The 20,099-nt window shown below is 47.5% G+C and overlaps 1 protein-coding gene across 1 annotated transcript in view; it reads left to right on the forward strand.

Annotated features, from left to right (window-relative positions):
* Positions 1 to 20,099, forward strand: part of NDC80 (NDC80 kinetochore complex component) — a 255,954-nt gene that overhangs the window by 92,915 nt on the left and 142,940 nt on the right. Inside the window, exon 9 of the mRNA XM_078656636.1 lies at positions 3,901 to 4,007. Coding sequence (XP_078512762.1) covers positions 3,901 to 4,007 — 107 coding nt within the window. The remainder of the gene's footprint in view (positions 1 to 3,900; positions 4,008 to 20,099) is intronic.

Below are 20,099 nucleotides of genomic sequence, written 5' to 3' on the forward strand. Positions count from 1 at the left end.
GCATGGAGTAAGATAGTCAATAGTGTAGTTTTCTACATAACCTATAACAGATTAAACATAACGTCAATGACTGTAGGACCTCCTCTCCGTCCCTTTCCATTCTATCTAGGTTATCAGAATAATTTGCAGTTAGGCTGTGATCCAAGTATATCTCCGCATAAGGCACTTGAGTTCTACAGTAAGTAGCAGTGTCCAGCTAGGGTTCCCCTCATGTCAAGTCCCTTTCCATCCAGCCAGTGGTTAGAGTGATCTGCAGCGGGTGTATGTAAGGCTGTACGTGTGGGTGAGCGGAGCATCTTAGTGAGTGAATATTGTCCTTAGTGTTTTCTTTGAAACTTCTCCAATATCATGTCCCATGTGTGTGCAATAAAATGCTTTCTTTTGCTGGCTTGCTCCTCTCTGTGTACCAATATGCTTTTCACCTGGCTCCATGAAGCAACCGCTTGTGCCCAGACTGCCAAGGTGGGGGTCGAATATTGTTTCCAGAGCTTAGTTATGGGTCTTTTGGCCAATAGTAGAGCAAGGTCTAGGAACCTAAGCGCTGGTCGCTCCAGTTTGGGACGAGGGGAACAGCCCCAAGAGTACAGCATCGGGGGCCCTAAGCACAGGAAGGCCAGTTGTGCTTTATAATACTTGTATCATGACGGATGTATGACATTACAACGCATGCTTTTACCCACGCATGCCTTTAAAACGCAGTTTTTACAACGCATGCAATTACAACGCATAGTGCTTTGGGGCGCTGGATAGTGAATAGTTTAATTTACTATTCCAGCTCCAGTCCCCGTGGATAGTAGGGAAGGTGCTGGATAGTAAATTAAATCTATTCCCTATCCTAGAGCGCCCCCCCCCTGCGCAATTCGTTGTAATGGTTTGCGTTGTAAAAGTTGCGATGTAAAAGCACTGCGTGGTAAAAGTTGCGTTGTAAAGGATGTTTCCCATCATGACCAATAAGTCTGTGTCGAGGGGCAGGACTAATATCATGTGGAGGTGGTCAGTGTCCAGAAGTGGGTATCGGGGCAGTTCGTGTTTGAACCAGCGAATATATTATTGATGCGGGCCAGTATGAGATGGGCTTTGTTTAGAATATTAAATTGTGCATATGTAAAACGTGCCACTCTAGAAACCTTTAGGTGATTCTCCAAGGCCTTTGTTCATTTTGTGTATTGAAATGATCTAACTTGATCAGCCTCCCAAGCATTTTGATGCCCTTCTCTGTTGCACTCTTGTGGTCAGTCGGCCGAGTAAGAGGATAGCAGGAGTAACGGTCGTCGTCAAGCTCCTTAATCTATTAATTCTGGCTAAACAGGCCCTCTTAGCTCGAGAGTCCAAACAAGTGGAGAGTTATAGAATATAGATCAAAAGACTGTTCTGAAAGTTCGCTATAGAGAGGCCTACCTCGTACGGGGAATGCCCCGAGAGCCATCAAGCTACACACTGGAGTTGTGCAGCTAAGTAGTAAGGTCGAAGTCCAGGAGGGCCAGTTTTCCCACTCAAACCCGGAACCAATCAAAAATGTATACCCGAAGTTCCATCTATATTTTATGTAAAAAACTTTAGCAGCCTAGAGAACATTGCGTTCTTTAGGTGTAATGAGTGGTCTTAAATTATGTTTGAGTAGTAGAAAAAAAAATCACATTGGTTATCCGTGGCTTCTGACACTGCAAACAAGGGCATTCATTAACCAAGCAGACTCTGCTGATGAATTGTGTCTTGTATCAAAAAGTCTCTTGCATTGATGAACACGCCATTGAAAAGGACTGTTAAAGCACACTCAACAATGGCACCACCAACAACCTTCTTTTTTGCTGGGCTTTCTTCAAAAGACATTTGTAAAGCAGTGACAGGGAAGACATCACATGCTTTCATTAAGCATTACTGCATTGATGTTGATCCCAACAAGGATACAGCTGTAAGAAGGGCAGCACTCAGAAACCTATTTGCATAAGGTAGGCCTCATGCCCTCCAGCCACCTTGGTGGATACTGCTGTGATAATCTGAATTCAAGCTTGTGAATTTATGAAAGATCCAATGCTGGAGAAGAAAAAAAGTTACTTACCTGTATCTCCTGTTCTCTAGCATTGACCTCTTTCTTAGATTCACATGCGACCCACCCTTGCCATGAGATTCAAAGAAATGGTCAAATGAGCAAATTATGAGGTAAAAACTCTGATAGTTGGAAGCTTCTGACAAGGGAGCAGCAAGAAGGGGATTGGGGGGAGGCTGCTCTTTGATTGGCTTTAGTTTGGATCATTTATAATTGTGGCTAGATTGCAGATAGTCTTTGGAATTTCAAGGTTGCTGAGTATAAGGGTTATTCTGCTGTATTAACATTGTTACGGATTGTTCCAAGTCTGTTGACTGGGAATAATGCAAGCTTGTGAATCTATGAAAGATACCAGAACTGGAGAGCAGGAGTTGAAGGTAGGTAACTTCATTCCTTTGTGCCCCACACCAAATGTATGACTCACTGAATAAAAGATTCTAACCAAAATGTTGTAATCATCCACTCAATTCTGGCACAATATTAGGCAAGCATTGATATGATCTTCACATGTTTCCTATATAGGTCCTCTCCCTTACATTTCATTTACATTTATTCAAATGCATTTTCTTTTCATTAGAAATGCACACAAGCCAGAATGATTTTGTTGTTTCATTGCAGTTCAGTTTGCTCGACTATATTGTTTTATGTTTGTTTCACTATAATCTGAAATCTTGATTTTATAGTTATTTTTTCTAAACTGTACACAAGGTTTCACTGAAACATATGTAGGTGAAAGGATATTAGAGCTTTGATATTGATTGTTTCAAAATCATTCAAGGAAGTCTGAAGGAGAGTATATAAGCCGAATGAGAATGTCATTAGGAGAGAGGAATACTTGTTCTAAGGGACAGCATGCTGAGGGTTGCATAGCCAAAAGCTGTAAATACCTTTTAATTTCTGAAGGCTAAAGGAAGGCACATCTAGCTCCAGATGGGCTTATGAGACACCTTAGCTGCTGAGAGCGGAGACAGAGGGCACACCATCTTCTTACAGAACAATACTTTTGTGAGAAAAAGGCCATCTAAGAAGTAACACCGACTCCTTTTCAGTGCCAACATTAGCTTAGGGAGGGGTTGGAGAACTGATGCAGAGGAACTCTAAATTACTGATTGAATGTTGCATTATTATTTACTTTTTTATTAACAAATGTTATTGCCACTACCTTGTTTGTTTTCGTAGTAACCAAGGTACATATTATGTACACTAGGGTCATATTCTGATTTGAATAAAGTTGTAGAAATATTCCTAATGTGAATTCTTGGGTTTGTCATTTCATAGTGAAAAGAGGTTTGGAGTCACTAATAACAAATATGCTGTGAGTCTCACAGGACTGATCATTACCGAATACACTTTTTTCTTATGTAATGCTCAGTGGGTTGCGTGAATTACAGTTCATTGGGTACTCTGTCTCATGATGGTAATTTGACGAAGTCTGTTCTGCCCCAGGGTCTAAAGATTTCAGAAAGCGTATCCACAATTGTGACATAGATGGTCTTTGTTGGATAACCAGTGATATAGTGAAGTAACTTGAACATTTGAAATTTTCCTTCAAAGGCAGCTTCTTTAACTACATGGCACTTGCTCAGGCTATTTTGTAAATGGTGACATTAGGCAATATTCCTCAAATCTCAGGATCCAAGTGTTAGTTGAACTAATGGGTAAACAGATCAGTCTATTTTTACTGCTTAAACCAAATGTTCTACAGAGTTCTTGTTTAAAGCGAAATAAAAGACAAACACATTCTATGTAGTTGGTTATATAAAGTGGCCTACCACAGCCAGTAGTAGTTCTTCTGCGCAGTAGAGAAGTAGGAATGATCGCAATGATTTTAATGCTTTTACTTTTTTCTGTAGAGGATATTTATAAAGTTAGTGAATCCCAGTTGGAAGCTCTGCACGAACAACACAAATCACTGCTCGAAGAACTGGAAAGGCTTGAAAGAGATAAAGACAATGAACCGGTAAGTAAAGTGTTTTCAATCGTTTTTCCAATGTTTAGGTCTTAGTAAAATTATCACCAAAGTGCTTGCTTCGGACTAGCGTAGGGCTTTAGCATCCAACTTATTAGTACTGCTTTCATTGTCCTAAGGAAGAGAGCCTGAACTGGACCCAGAGAAATATGAACCTGTGACTTTCAGGTAACACAATTTCTAGGGGTGGGCGGAATTTGCGTAACCGCGTTATGCAAATCTCCAGGAAACGGTAAAAAATCTCTGCGAACACGCAGAAATTCCGCGAACACGCGGAATTGCTTGTTCGTGATGCTTTTTTCCTGTTTGCAATCGCTGTTTGCGTGCTCGGGGAGAAATATCTTGCAAACACGCATTTTGCGAACGCGAACAAGCTAAAAATTTCGCGAAGTCGCAGAACGCAGAATTGTGTGCAATTTCGCGTTCTCCGCGAAATTACCCAAATTCCGCGAACGGAATGGAATTTACTGCCCAGGCCTAACAGGTCCACCAAATAATCTCACCTAATGCATTATAAAAAAAAATCCCACCACCCTCAATTTTATGGCAAAGAAGGCAGATTGTTTTTACCCCTATACCATAAATACATCTCCATTGTCTTTTATTCAAGTCACTAAAGTAGAGACTTTTGTGAAATTATATTTTGTCCTTATGAAATAAGACTGCTAGGTTTGCAAATACTTTATTTAAAGTACCTTTTTCATGTCCGCTGTAGACATGCACTTCCTACATCTTACCTAAAGATAATGTCTATTGGGGCACGATCACTCCTGATAGAGACTGCAGGAATCCATTTATTTAAAATGGGTTATTGAAACCCCTTTCCCTAAAAATAAACACACACATGAAATCCACACTGGAGTTTGAGGCTTCATTTACTCCTAGGCTAATGCAGAGTATATGAATAATTGTAGTTGCAGATAGGAAAATTATGATGAATAGAATAAATGCAATACATGAAAAAGATCAAATTGGCAGTATGTTAGATGGCAATATTTAGATACAACGGCAAACAAAACCGACATTCAGACTGTGGGAACTGATTAAGTAATAAGATAAATAGGAACAAATTGGTTTATCTCTATAAGAACATAGTTATTTAAAAGGGAGAAAAGCTTCACCCACCTTGGGTGCTATTCTTCATCATTGGGTTGCTCCTCACCTGGACTCCATTACTGGTAGTATGGACGCACTCTGTTGTATGCAAACACTTCATGAAGGCCTTTTTTGTGAATATTAGTACTCCAAAGATGCATAAATAGACAAGGGAACACATGGAAACATTTTAAATTTACCTAGAGGTGAACCTTGAGTAACTTTAATTGGGTTTCCAAGGATAAGATTAAAAACCGTAATATTGGGACATATAGAGAGGATAATCAATGGTCCACATTTCCAATGGCCAACATGTTTCAGCTGACAGTTCAAGCCTCCTGAAAGGTCAGCAACTTTCTTTAGGACTTGGACCCCAATTTGATGCTGTCCTTATCCTAACATGCTACATTTACATTAGTAAAGGAACAGTGTAAAGTGCTATGCTAAAGTCACGCAACACTCTTTCTCACAATCTTGAATGGTTGTTTTGCTTATTGCATTACTTGTAAGAAGGGTACTCTTCAGATAGTCTGTTCCTCCTATTTCCTCATTGTTCAATAAATATTTGGATACCCTTAGTCTGTGATGTTATACTTTTTTTCCTAGCCTCAAGCCAATATCTACATCAGAACCAAAATAGCATGAATAGTATTCTCCAAGTAGCCTGGCACAAACATTACAGTTTGAAAGTCAATGCTCTTTCAGTCTGTGTGGGAAGCAAGGTCACTCTTTGGTGTGTTGCTGTTCTTTCTAGAACCAGATATCTAGCCAGCCACTGAAGTCTGCAAGCTCTAACATACAATTTTCACATGGACAGTTTATAAATGTGATGCTTCCTCATAGAATGCTGAAAATTCATTCTTGCTACAATATGTTTCTATCTATCCTATATAAGGTTTCTCAACTTTTTTATCAGAAAAATGAGTGTTGTGATTTGCAATGTAAGTTGTGGAAACAAATGCGGAAATTCTCTTGAACATTTGTCTAAAACTATTGTTTCTTTCTAAATATCATACTGCATGAATGTAAATAATATATTATAGTGACGCATTAGCAACCTTTAAAGAAGCATAATTTTACTGTGAATACGTATGAATGAAACAGCAAACAATATTATGCACTTTATACTTAAATGATGTGCATACGAACAAATGACTGAATTGAATTTGAATTTGAATTTAAAACATTTGTAGAGCGCGGCATACACCCTGCGGTTTCTTGGCGCTGTATAGACAAGGTTAGGCAAAACGAAGCTGTGGATGACTGGCCCAAGAAATAACATGAGGCACAGTTTACAGAGAAAATGCTTGTTTAAACAAAAAAGTTTTAAGATCTTTGCGGAAGGAAGGATAATGGGAGAAAAATCGTAAATGGTCGGGGAGGGAATTCCAGAAAGTGGGAGCCAGAGTTGAAAAATTGGCACCTCCCCACTTCTTTCGTTTGTAGCGCGGATTTTGGAGGAGAGATTTGGACGATGATCGGAGCTCTCTGACAGGAGCATATTCATTAATCAAGGAGGAAATAAAAGCGGGAGCAGACCCTTGGCGAGCCTGGAAAATCATACAACCAATTTTAAAAAGGGAACGCTCCTTGACAGGGAGCCAATGAAGCTCCCTAAGGAGGGGTGTAGAGTGATGAGAACGCGAAAGACCATACACCAATCGTGCCGCTTGGTTCTGAATCAGCTGGAGCTTCCGCAGGCTGAATGCAGGGATGCCGTTGTAAAGGGCATTGGCGTAGTCCAGCCGCGAAATCACCAGAGCGGACATGATCAGTTTAAGTGCCAGAGGGGAAAAGAAACGGGAGACAGTGCGAATAGTGCGGAGAGTGAGAAAACAGGAGGAGACAACAGAACTAATTTGTGAGTGTAAGGTGAGTTGGTTATTCACCCTAACACCCAGGGTTTTGACTGTGGAGGAAGGAGTGGGGGAAGGACCAAACGAAGGGGGCCAAAAAAGAGAGTTCCAGGGACTGGAAGATCCACCTGTGAGAACCAACTCGGTTTTGTCCGGGTTCAATTTGAGATGGTTGTGGTTCATCCAGTCCCTGATAAAAATCATAATAGACTGGAAATTAGAAATAGAGTGGGGAGAAGAGGAGAGACTGAAAATGAGCTGGAGGTCATCCGCATAGTTATATACGGTGACCTCCAGCTGCTGGAGAGCAAAGATTAAAGGAGAAATGTATAGGTTGAAGAGTAAAGGAGAAAGTGAGGAACCCTGGGGAACACCACAAGTGACGTGGAGTGGGGCAGTCGTGAGATCCCCCAACCGAACCGCCTGGGTGCGGTCCCTCAGGAAGGACGATAGCCAGACCAGGGCTGAGCCCTCGATTCCCGCCGCTCTGACACGTGAAAGTAAGATGGTATGGTCCACCGTGTCAAAAGCGGCGGAGAGATCGAGGAGCACCAGCGCCTGATGTTTATTCCGGTCCATGCCTTCCCTGAGATTGTCCAGGACCGACACCACAACGGATTCGGTAGAGTGCCTAGGGCGGAAGCCGGCCTGACGAGACGCCAAGCCCCCATTTACCTCTACATGGGTGCTGAGTACCGAGGTGACATGGCGCTCAAGCACCTTCCCCAAATAGGGCAGTAGGGAAATGGGGCGGTAATTGGCTGGAGTGGACGGGTCAGCGCCGGGCTTCTTTAAAATGGGCACTATTGTAGCTGATTTAAGTGCGGGGATCACGACTCCCTGGGTAAGAGAGCTATTGAGGAAAGTGATTGGGGGCTGGGGGCAGGCAGAGTAAATCTGTTGTAGAATTCGTGCCGGACAGATGTCTGCCGGAGAGCCAGATTTGACTTTAGGCAGCATCTCTAAAAATATTTCTTTGGTGAGGGGAGGAATTGAGGTGACACGGGACTGAACAGTAGGGGGAGAGGGTCAACAAAATTAGAAGAGGGAGGGGGGATATTTGCCTTGATAGTTGCAATCTTGTCCAGAAAATAGAAATTTAGTTGGTCACACAGGGCCTGAGTAGGAGGAGATTGGGGTAAGGCCCTGTCCGAGTAGGCTAAATCGTTAACTATGGTGAAAATCTCCCTGGGTTTATTTTCAGCTGAATGAATTTTTGTAGAGAAATACATAGTTTTGGTGGCTAAAATAGCTTTTTTGTACTCTGTTAGCAATGAAGAATATTGGTTTTTCAATAGGGGACAGTAGTTTCTTCTCCACTGCCTCTCGGCTTGTCGTACGGCCAATTTTTGTTCCTTTAAGTCGTCACTGAACCACCTATTAGAGTCCTTGAGCCGTCGAGTAGAAATGCGGCGTAGGGGAGCGACCGAGTCGCAGCTTCCAGCAAGCCAGGTGTTAATAGCAGTGGCTTGTAAATTGGAAGATAGACCTGAGAGATTGGGAGAGGAATTCATAAGCAGGGAGGTCAGTGTGGGGAAATCAACCTGGTTCCAATTCCGCGCCCAGGTGTTTTTGGCGTGTGGAACCTTGATGACGGGGTTGAGGACGAGAGAAAAGGAAATAAGGTCATGATCAGACCAAGAGCAAGGGAATACACACACAGGGGAAACAGAGAGATTGAGGGACCAAACCTGGTCTAAGGTGTGACCATGGGAGTGTGTGGGGACAAATACATGAGGGACAAAGTTCAAGGACTGGAGGGATTCGGTGAATTGTTTAGAGGAGGTGCACTCTAGAGGGTCCGAGGGCCAGTAGTTGAAATCACCTGACACCAGGACAGAGGCATAATTAACCACCAAGTTGGCCAGTAGGTCTTGAAATGCTGGCAGAAACAAAGGAGAAGGCTGGGGTGGACGATACATTAGAAGACAGGTAATTGGAGGAGAAAAAGAGAAAGAGCGGGCCACACTGAACGCAGTGAGGGTTCAAAAAGCAGGAAAAGGATAAAGCACATGTCCAAAAGAACATGGATACTGGATGACAACGAGCAATTTCTTTTGATAATCCCATGCACTGTATGCAGAGTTTAATTCCTAACTTTGAGAGATGTCTTGTTTATAATGCCCTTGTTTGGTATTTTGTATTTCTACCCACACCATCTTTTGTTACAATCCCACTTTGTTTTTACCAACTTCTTCCTGTCTTGGTATGTGCCAATTAGATTAGTAACTCTTCTGTCTTAGTACTGTTTTTGGAATTCAAGAGGAATAGTTTTTTTGTGATCAGTGTTCTATGTCATAGACAGCATGCAAGTGTCAGAAAGAGATCATAGATTAGGCATGTATGGCTCTTTCATATTGCATTCACAAATTAAATCTTTAGTCCTCAAGATGGAGTCGGCAATCACTGAGGGCAAAACGTGTTCTGCCTGGTACTTGTGAACTTCCTTTCCATCAAAGAAGGAAGTGACTAAACAGTTGTGCCCTAAGGTGGCGAGCTACAGACATCTTAATGTTAAACAGGGTTTAGGACAAAGGAACGAAAAATAAGTGTTTCTGATAGAGACTTGTAGCCACAGATTCCTCGCCTTTTGAATATTCCCCTGGTGTCAGACTGAAACCAGAACCCTTTCAGCAGTACGTTAGCATGCTGGAAGGTGGTACCAAGCAGCTCCACACCCAACATCGTTCAGCTAACGGGCAGTGGGCAATATAAGCGCCACTCCAACACGCTGAAGTCAATTCCTCTCTGTCTGCTCCTCCTGATGCTGATTTACAGCTTCTTCTTATAGACTCTTTACCTCGATATTTCTACTAAATTCTACTGTGTGCGAGGGATGATGACACCCCCCCCCCCCCCCCCCTCTTGAAACTACAGGTTTTAAGCCCTGTTGGGACTCTGGATAGTAATTGTCTTTGACAGATCTCCATTAGATGTGCCTGTGGTCCCTGGGGTCGAGTCATGACTCCAAAGCATGCAGTGATTGCGCGTCGATGAATCTGAAGGCCATCTGAGAACGCAATGCAAAACTTTATCGCTGAGTAAAAGACTCCTCTCGGAGACCACTCTAAGTGGTTGTACAAGTCAAAGATTCAGTCCCACTCCTTCCCCAGGATTTGTCAAAGCTGCTTGTGGAGCTGGCCTTCATCACAATCCAAATTGTTCGGTAAGTCAAAAAAAACATAAATTTAAGTGGGACTCAGCCCCCTCTCGCCTTAGCTAGAGTGCCTTCATGGATTTAGATCACACTCTGAGTCAGCCAACTTTGGAGCCAATACCATAACTGGTTCCAGAAACACCCAAGTTTCTGGGTTCGCCATTCAACCCGAACCAGATCAAAAAGTTCTGCACAGCTATGCTTTGGCTTCTTACCGACTCCCCATGGTTTGCCTTCGGTCCCCAAGTATCCGAGAGGTCCACCACCTGGAACAACGCTGGCAGATTCGCCGTTGACGCCAGCTGATCCCTTTTAGTCCCTTTCATTGCTTCTGGCTTCCTCCCAGACCCCACATTGAGCAGAGCAGTCCCCGCCAGTTACTGAGACTTGGATAACAAATCCATAAGACGCCACTCGAAGTGCTTCCGATAGTCCTGTCTGACTCCGAGAAGGCACTGGTCCGACCTCACTGGATGTCGCTCCTGACAGCAGTTGAGGTGCTGCTTGCTCCGCCACTTTCACAGACATCACACTTTGCATTCTCTTTTTGGTACAGACTCGGGACAATGAATATGATACGTGTGATGAGTTAGCTCAGCCCTTTCTTAAATTCATTTGGTATGTTGACTTGCAAGGGACTAGTGGTCTTAACACCTCCCCTGAAACGGGCCTTCTCTCAAACCCTGTACCAGCCACACTAAAGAATACGCTTCCTACGCCAGGGTAATGCATAGGGCAGCTGAAGTCCTTGGCCTCGAGCTCCCCACTTTGGAAGTCAAGACTAACATATTGATGGAAGTTCCGGAGGGCAAACATCTTCTGAGCCTCTCCTGCCATTTAAAAGGCCTTATAAGACACCTTATTAGGGACATAGGCTAAAAATTGCCATGGCCCACCAGTCCGCAATCACATTGTATAATACCATTGCCCTGCCCCAGTTGCTCCCCTTTGCTATCTCAGCATCCCTCCCCAGAGAATTTGGTGGTGCGAATGTCTGGATGTAGGACCAATCCAAACACATTTCCAGCTACTCCCCTGGACAGAAAGTCTAAATGTGTTTAAACATTTGGCAAACAAGTATTTTCATCTAGTACCTTGGCGTTCCAGTCTGTGAATGCCAGCTGGCAACTGGGAAGCTATTCCCATGCCCTTCGGGATTCTGAGGCTCAAGTCCTCACAGGTGTCCCCGTAAATCTCCAGCCTATCCTTGCCCAAGCCATTCAGAACAGCCGGGATGCTGCCAAGCTCATGACTTGTAGTGTCTTGGACACCGCCGTTTCCATTAATTTGCCGTCATGCCTGACTGCAGACCACCAATTTTGTAGGCGATGCCCAGTTTCATAGACATGCTGTACGATGGGACTCTCCTTTTTGGGCACCAGGCAGACTTCACTCTCGAGCGGGTCAAGGAGCTCAGAGCTATGGCACAGTCTTTGGGCTTATCTGCCCCAACTTGCCAGCCACATGCTACTCCTTCCACGCTTTTGGTAGAAGTACCCCATACCGCCAATCCAGCCCCAGCATGGTGCACAGCAGGTTTGCAGTAGCAGCCATGGGGCCCACCGCCCCCTCAGCCAAGGTCAGTGGGCCTCCTGGTCTGCTACCCGAACCCCTGTAGGTCCATCCGTAAAGCCCCTTTAGATGATTCGTGTTGGGTTGGCAGGCCATAACATCAAACTAGTGGTCCTGCCACTTGTTCGCAAGGGCTGTGCCCTCCCCTTCCTATCTGCACTGCCGCACCTTTTGCCTTCTCGCCAACAACTGAGAGAGAACCATTTTTGCAGCAGGAAGTGCAGGCCCTTTTGGTCAAAGCGTATATCGAGAGGGTGCCTGCATCAAAAGTAGGATGTGGTTGCTCGTCCTGCTACTTTCTGGCGGAGGCCTCAAGGCTAGTTTAGACTGCACCCTCACAGTGCCCTCCTCCGGAAGGAAAAATTCAAAGTGCTCACATTGTTCCAGTCTGACGTAGACTCTGGATACTGAATGGTAGCCTTGGACCGGCAGGACGTCTATTTCCATATACCCGTACTGCCGGTCCACCCACGTTACCTGCTGTTAGTTGTGGGACAGTAGCATTTCCAGCTTGCTGTGCTTCCCTTTGGTCTAAGCAGCACCCCTTGGGGGTGCACAAATGTGTTGGCGGTGGCTGCACATCTTCCGAGATAAGGGATGCCAATCATCCCCTACATTGATGACTGGTTGTTGAAGACGGGCTTGTCTTAAGCAGTCGTCATCCACCCCTAGACTATGGCGATCCTCTTATCATCTTTGGTGTTCACTATGAATGTGCCAAAGTCACACCTGACCCCTTCTCATGTGCTCCCCCTTCATCTGAGCCATTGTAGACACGGTCTGATTTTGTGCCTTTCTCCAGAGAAAGAGTGCAGCCCATTCAGGCTTTGATCCCCCATCTTTTAGGCTCAGTGTTGGATTGCAATTAAGTTGATTCTAAGGCTCCTGGGACTGATGACTTCCTTCATCCTGCTGGTCATGCATGCAAGGTGGCACGTGCTGTTTTGCAATGAGATCCGAAGTCTCAGTGGACTCAACATCAAGGGGACCTCTCCGAGCACATTCAGATTTTGGAGTCGACTGCAAAGGATCTGCTGTAGTGTTTCTGGACTGCGATTAGGTCAGTGGCGGCCCCTTTCTCTCCCAGAGCTGACGGAAGTGACTGATTCGTCTCTTATAGACTGAGTTGCCCTCCTGGGAGGAGTGAAGATCAGAGTCCTCTTGTCTCCGGCAGAGTACCGGTTCCATACCAACCTGCCAGAGCTAAGGCCCATCCCCATTGGCACTGAAGGCCTTCCTTCCATACATCAGTGGAGGTTGGTTCAGGTTCTCACAGACAACAACTTCGCCGTATACTACTGCAGGAAACAGGGTAAGGTGGGGCCACAGACACTGTGCCACGAGTCCTTGCGCCTCTGGAAGTGGCTGGGCCCACATGGAATCTTCATGGTGGTGCATGACATTGCAGAACCATTAAACGCCAGGGTGCACAAACTCAGCTGTCAGTGCCTCACGGATCACGAGTGGCAGTAACACCTGGATGTGTCGCAAGGTCTCTTCCTGAATAAGTAGAACCATGTCTTGATCTGTTCGTCACTGCTGAGCACTCGCAATGTCAGCACTTCTGCATTTTAGAGTTTCCAATGTGTCTCTCGATCCAAGACATGTTCCGCCTCGAGTGGCACTTGCAGGGAACTGACCCTTTTTGACATGGTCGCCCCCACTTTTTGCCTTGTATTTGATGTGAATTTGACTGGAAGTGCACTGGGTTCCTTCTAACCAGGTCCCCTATGCCAGATATCTTTCCCAAAACCGTGCAATTGTACTCCAATTGGCAATACCTTTAGCGCTCCCTATAAGTCCCTAGTACCTGGTACCTAGGGCTAGAGGGCTAAAGAGGGTCCCTAAGGGCTGCAGCATGTATTGTGCCACCCTAAGGGACCTCTCACCAAACACTTACAGAGTGCTATTGGAGGATGCGTGTTTTGGTGCAGGCAAAAGTGAAAACACAACATGTTACACATCCCTGTGTGTCATGTCCCCTAACACTACATGCAATAATTGTTAGTCACCCCTACAGCAGGCTTTACAGCGCTAAGGCAAGGTCACTTTAATACATGTGTGGGCATAACTGCATGGAGCAGATATGCCCCTGTGATGGTCACTCCCACCACTTCCAGTACAAGTGACCAGGCCAGCCATTTTAATAACGTGCTGGGCACTGGTAAAAACAAGTTTCCCAGCAACATGACGGCGTCACTGAAAACAGGGATGTTTGGTATCAAGGATCTCTTATTAATAAACCCACACTTATCCCAGTGTTGGATTTAATAATACAAGCACCCAGATGGCACCTTAGAGGTGTCTCCTAAAGCCTACCAACCACTGGTGTGCCAGCTGACTGGTCCCAGTCAGCCTGACAGCAGAGGCGAGTTTCTGACCTCCAGGGGTGAGGGCCTTTGCTCTTAGGATGTCAGAAACAAAGCCTGCTGGGGCAGAGAGTGTTTACACCCCCTCCCGCAAAATGACCTGCCAATTAGCACTCCAAGGCAGGGAACTTCAAAAAGCCCACCTCCTTTGGTATGCGATTCTAGCTTGCTTCTCAGTAGAGGATGCCGCCCCACTTTGTCCAGAGCCCTTTGGCACCTGGACAGGCAGGAAAATTAGTAGTCAGAGAGGCATGCCCACCCTCATACCCTAAGGTGGGCTACCTGAAGTGGATTCAACTTTTCAGTGTCTGCCATCTTTGTTTTTATTTTAAGAGTTTTATATAGCGCTGCTAGACCCGGAGGTATCAGAGCGCTTTACATGAGGAATTTAGCATTTAGCATATTACAAACGTTAAAAATTTACATGAAAGATCGTTGCGAGGAAGAGGAAAAACAAGGTTATACAAATACATCTAATGATTAGATCATTACAAAAACATAAGATATTAAGGAGCAATGGGAGCAAAGGGAAAAGAGGGAGAAGGGAAACGTGGGAATGAGTGGGAGCAGGGAGAAAGGAACTGACAAAGGACAGAACAAGACGGCAGGTCAGGATCAGAGGAGAGGGTGAGAAGGAAGATGGGGACAAGAAAAGGAGTTCTGAGAGAGGGTTATGCCCACTTCCCATTGAAAGTGGTCATATAAGGGACCTAGTGACCCCAAGTGTAGGTAGCCCATTGGCTACTACCCTACACTCCCCTAATGCCCCTAAATCTATTATTTAGCCGAGACCGTGCCACCAGAAAATTAGATCCTGCCAACCTGAAAGAAAAAGATGGATGCGAAGAGTCGCATGACGCCAGAACAGAAAATCAAGCCACAGACTTGGCACCAACCCTGTCGGCAATCTTATTGCTTTCTTAAACAATTTGACCAAAAAAACGACTTGTCCTGTAGCTGCCTTGTCTCCAAAGCATGGGACAACTGCTAACACTTCGCCCAAGAACCAGGAACTCCTGTGGAACAGCAAAGTTGCTCCCTTGCATCCTGCAGGTACCAAAGACTGAGGCTCCAAGGCTGTGAAAACCTGATGCCAGAAAGCACCAATCAATCAATCAATCAGTGGCACTTATAGAGCGCGCTACATACCCATAGGGTCTCAAGGCGCTGGGGGAGGGGGGGGTGCCGCTACTGCTCGAACAGCCAGGTCTTCAGCTTCTTCCTGAAGGAGAGGTGGTCTTGGGTCAGGCGGAGGTCGGTCGGGAGGGAGTTCCAGGTCTTGGCGGCCAGGTAGGAGAAGGACCTTCCTCCTGCAGTCGCTCTTCGGATGCGGGGGACGGCGGCGAGGGCGTGGTTGGCTGATCGGAGGTGGCGTTTGGGAGCGTAGAAGTTGATCCGGCTGTTGAGGTAGCTCGGGCCTTGGTCGTGTAGGGCTTTGTGTGCGTGGGTGAGGAGGCGGAAGGTGATTCTTTTGTTGACGGGGAGCCAGTGAAGGTCTCTCAGATGTCCGGAGATGTGGCTGGTTCGTGGGATGTCGAGGATGAGTCTGGCTGAGGCGTTCTGGATCCGCTGGAGTCTCTTCTGGAGCTTGGCGGTGGTGCCGGCGTAGAGGGCGTTGCCGTAGTCCAGTCGGCTGGTGACGAGGGCCTGGGTGACGGTCTTCCTGGTCTCGGTGGGGATCCACCAGAAGATCTTCCGTAGCATGCGTAGGATGTTGAAGCACGCCGAGGAGACGTTGTTGACTTGCCTGGTCATGGAGAGGGAGGAGTCCAGGATGAAGCCCAGGTTGCGTGCATGGTCTGTCGGTTTGGGTGCGGTGCCCAGGGCGGGAGGCCACCAGGAGTCGTCCCAGGCGGAGGGAGACGAGCCCAGGATGAGGACCTCCGTCTTGTCAGAGTTCAGTTTCAGGCGGCTGGTCGTCATCCACTCGGCTACCTCTTTCATCCCTTCGTGCAGGTTGGCTCTGGCGGAGGCGGGGTCGTTGGTCAGGGAGAGGATCAGCTGGGTGTCGTCGGCGTAGGAGATAATGCTGAGGTTGTGTTGGCGTGCGATGGCCGCGAGGGGGCTCATGTAGACGTTGAAGAGGGTGGGGCTCAGAGAGGATCCTTGAGGGACGCCGCAGATGACTTCGGAGGCCTCTGACTTGTACGGTGGTAGGCGGACTCTCTGAGTTCTTCCGTCGAGGAAGGAGATGATCCATTCCAGCGCCTTGTCCTGGATTCCGACGTTGCTGAGGCGTTGTACTAGGGTGCGGTGGCAGACAGTGTCGAATGCCGCGGAGAGGTCTAGGAGGATGAGGGCCGCTGTTTCTCCGTTGTCCATCAGGGCTCGGATGTCATCGGTGGCGGCGATGAGGGCGGTCTCGGTGCTGTGATTGGCTCGGAAGCCGGACTGTGAGGGGTCGAGGGATCCATTCGTCTCGAGGAAGGCGGCCATCTGCTTGTTGACGGTCTTCTCGATGACTTTGGCTGGAAACGGGAGGAGCGAGATGGGACGGTAGTTCTTGAGTTCGGTGGGGTCCGCTGTTGGTTTCTTGAGTAGAGCGCTGAGTTCGGCGTGCTTCCAGCTCTCAGGGAAGGTGGCGGTGTCGAAGGAAGTGTTGATGATGTCTCGCAGGTGGGGTGCGATGACAGCGTCGGCCTTGTTGAAGACGTGGTGAGGGCAGGGGTCGGTCGGTGATCCGGAGTGGATGGAGTTCATCGTGCGGATGGTGTCTTCGGTGCTGACCGGGGTCCAGGCGTGGAGGGTGGTGGTGGGGGGTGGTTGTTCGGTCCTGGTGTGCGTTGGTTGGTTGTTGAAGCTGTTGTGTATGTCCGCGATCTTGTTGTGGAAGTATGAAGCGAGGGAGTTGCAGAGGTCTTGCGATGGGGTGATGTCGTTGTTTCCTGCGCTGGGGTTGGATAGCTCTTTCACGATGTTGAAGAGTTCCTTGCTGTTGTGTGCGTTGTTGTCCAGCCGGTCCTTGAATGCAGTTTTCTTGGCGGCGCGGATCAGCTGGTGGTGCTTCCGAGTGGCCAGCTTGAGGGTGGTCCTGTTGTCCGGTGTAGGTTCCCTTTTCCAGACTTTCTCGAGGGTTCGGCAGTTCTTCTTGGAGCTCTTGAGTTCGTCGGTGAACCACGGGGCTTTCTTGCTGCCGGGTCTGCTGGGCGGGGTCCTCAGCGGGGCGAGCTCGTCTGCGCAGATGTTGATCCACTTCGTGAGGTTGTCGGCGGCCTGGCTGGGGTTCGCTGAGCTGGCAGGAGGGTGCTGGCTCAGGGAGGTGGCGAGCTGGTCTGCTGTGATCTTGTTCCAGCTTCTGCGGGCGGCCTGTTGCTGGTGGTGGTGGGTCGTCGTTCTCTTGAAGGTGAAGTGGACGCAGCTGTGGTCCGTCCATTGAAGCTCTGTGGCGTGGCTGAAGGCGATGTCTGTGCTGGAAGAGAAGACTGCGTCGAGTGTGTGTCCGGCGAGTGGGTGGGGGTGGACACCAGTTGCTTGAGTCCAAGATTGGCGAGGTTGTCGAGCAGGGTGCTGGTGTTGCGGTCGTTGTTGTTCTCCAGGTGGAAGTTGAGGTCCCCCAGGAGGATGTAGTCAGCGGAGGGGAGGGCATGCGGGCTGACGAAGTCGGCGATGTCCTCGCTGAATTGTGTGCGTGGTCCCGGGGGTCGGTAGATCAGGGTGCCTCTGAGGGTGGTGTTCGGGTTGGTGTGGATCTGGAAATGCAGGTGTTCGGCGCTGGTCAGGGTGTCGTCGGTGCTGGTCGTGAGACGGATGGTGTTCCTGTGGATGATGGCGATGCCTCCTCCCATCTGGTTGGAGTTGCGGTCCCTCCGGACGATCTTGTAGCCCTCTGGGATAGCGATGGCGATGTCGGGGGCTGAAGAGGCGTTCATCCAGGTCTCCGTGAGGAAGGCAACGTCAGGGGCTGTGGCGTCTAGGAGGTTCCAGAGTTCGATGGCGTGTCTGTGGACGGAGCGGGTGTTGAGCAGGATGCACTTGAGGTGGGTGATGCTGGAGTTCAGCTTGGCGGGTGCTGGTGCGAGGCAGGTCCGGATGCAGGTGAATTTGCAGGCGTGGCAGCTGAAAGGTCCGTGGGTGCGTCGTGGTGTGGCTTGGCGGCATCCTGGGATTTGGCCGGTGTTGAGTGCGGTGAGGGTGGCGGCGGAGTACGACAGGCGGGTAGGTCGGGGTCTTCGTGGGCCAGGGGTCCTGGCACTGGGCGCGGTCCAGGCGCGGACGGGCGCAGACGGGCTTACCTTTGGCGCGCCTTCGGCGCACAATCGGCGCGCCCGCTGCGCGTCAACGCTGCGCGTTCGCACGGTCGCCATATAAGGCGAAGTGCCCGGGTGGGCGGAGCAGCTGGGAGGCGGGAGCGGGGAGGGAACAGAAGGAAAAAAGGGGCGGGGTCAGCGGTGGTGGCGGGGAGCGGGGAGGGAAGACGGAGGGCGGCGAGAATAGGCGGGAAACAGGAAGGAAAACGCTAACACGGGCAACAATTACCAATAACAATACAAGGCACAAATGAAGGTCAGAACGCTAACACGGGCACAAAAGTAAGAATAAACAGGCACAAATGGAGGTCAAAACAAAACAAAAACAAACAGCAGCAGAGTCAGCCGGCAGCCGGCAGCGAGGCAGGCAGCGAGGCAGAGGGCAAGGCAATGGGGCACACGCAGCAGCTGGTGGCCGTGCGGCGCGGGGGTGTCCCACCACTGCACCCGAGTCGTCTAGCCTGAGCTGAAGCGGGCCAAAGGTGCCAGCATGGTCCCCAGAAGCCTACCTTAGGTTTCCCCGATGTGGATTTCTCGCCGCTGCCTGCAGCCTCTGTTTCCAGGTCTCTGTGACTGCTCCTTGTGACAAAAACCCATCATCCATCATACCTGGCAAATGGATGAGCTGCTTTTCAGTATAATACAGGCTGGGAGCTCTGATGTGAGATCAAGTACATACAGCCACATACATCTACGAAGAGGAAGGGTCTGAGCCAATCATGGATTAATGCAGTGCTTCTATAAAACTCTACTGGCAATATTTACTGAAACACAGAGACTTAAGGTATTTACTTCTCCCACCCGCCTGCTCTCTTTTAAAAAATCTAACTCCTTTGTTCAAAATGGCTGGGGCCATAAAACTGTAACAATAAATCCCCCATACCTCGGTTGTCCATGTGGCCCCTCAGCTTAACTCCCCCACACAGAGATAAGAATTCCTCCCAGCTAGCCTTGAGCTCTGCTTGCTTAAACAGAAAGTGGAATCTCTTCCCCTATGCTCAAAGTAATAGCAGCAAACAGAGGACTAATCTCTCTTTCTCCCAGCCTGCACAGCAACAAACAAAGGACTACTGTCTTGATCTGAACTAATTGGCGGCCATTTTAGTCTAGTCTCTATTGAACTATAGCATTTTAGACTAGTGGGACAGAATGCCGGTCTATGCCCGTAGTAATATACTTCTACCTATAGTTTGATCATTTGTTTAGTGCAGGTTGCTACCTCATATATGAAAGAATGTCTGCCTATTATTGTATTATTGCAGTATTGCACTCCTAGCCTTATTCTGAACTTTTGTAATACACAGACTGCTACCTCATATATGAAAGAGTGTTTGCCATCATTGCATTATTACACTCCTAGCTTTATTTTAAACATTTGTATTGCACAGATTACTACCTTATATATGACAGTGTTTGCATATCATTGCAGTATTATACCTATATCGGTATTTTGAACATTTGTAACGCACAGATTACTACCTCATATATTTGGGTTCCTCACTAGTGCCACTTTTACCTGTATTTTGAACATTTGTAAATGCACAGATTGCTACCTCATACTTTTTGGGTTGACAACCAATGTCACTTTCGATTCTGGAGTTTTGACTCACGTAAATTGTTGTATCTGGATCCTTTCCCTATATTCTATCAATATTATACTTACGATTGTATTCTGCACTACTCTGCACATTTCCGTAACCTACTCCCTTTCCTACCTCGCTCTCCTGTTACGCACAAACTGCTACCTCATACTTAATATACACCTAATGTAACCTACTCCTATTCAT

The sequence above is a fragment of the Lissotriton helveticus genome, chromosome 8, assembly GCF_964261635.1.
Source record: "Lissotriton helveticus chromosome 8, aLisHel1.1, whole genome shotgun sequence".
NCBI classification, from domain to species: Eukaryota; Metazoa; Chordata; class Amphibia; order Caudata; family Salamandridae; genus Lissotriton; species Lissotriton helveticus.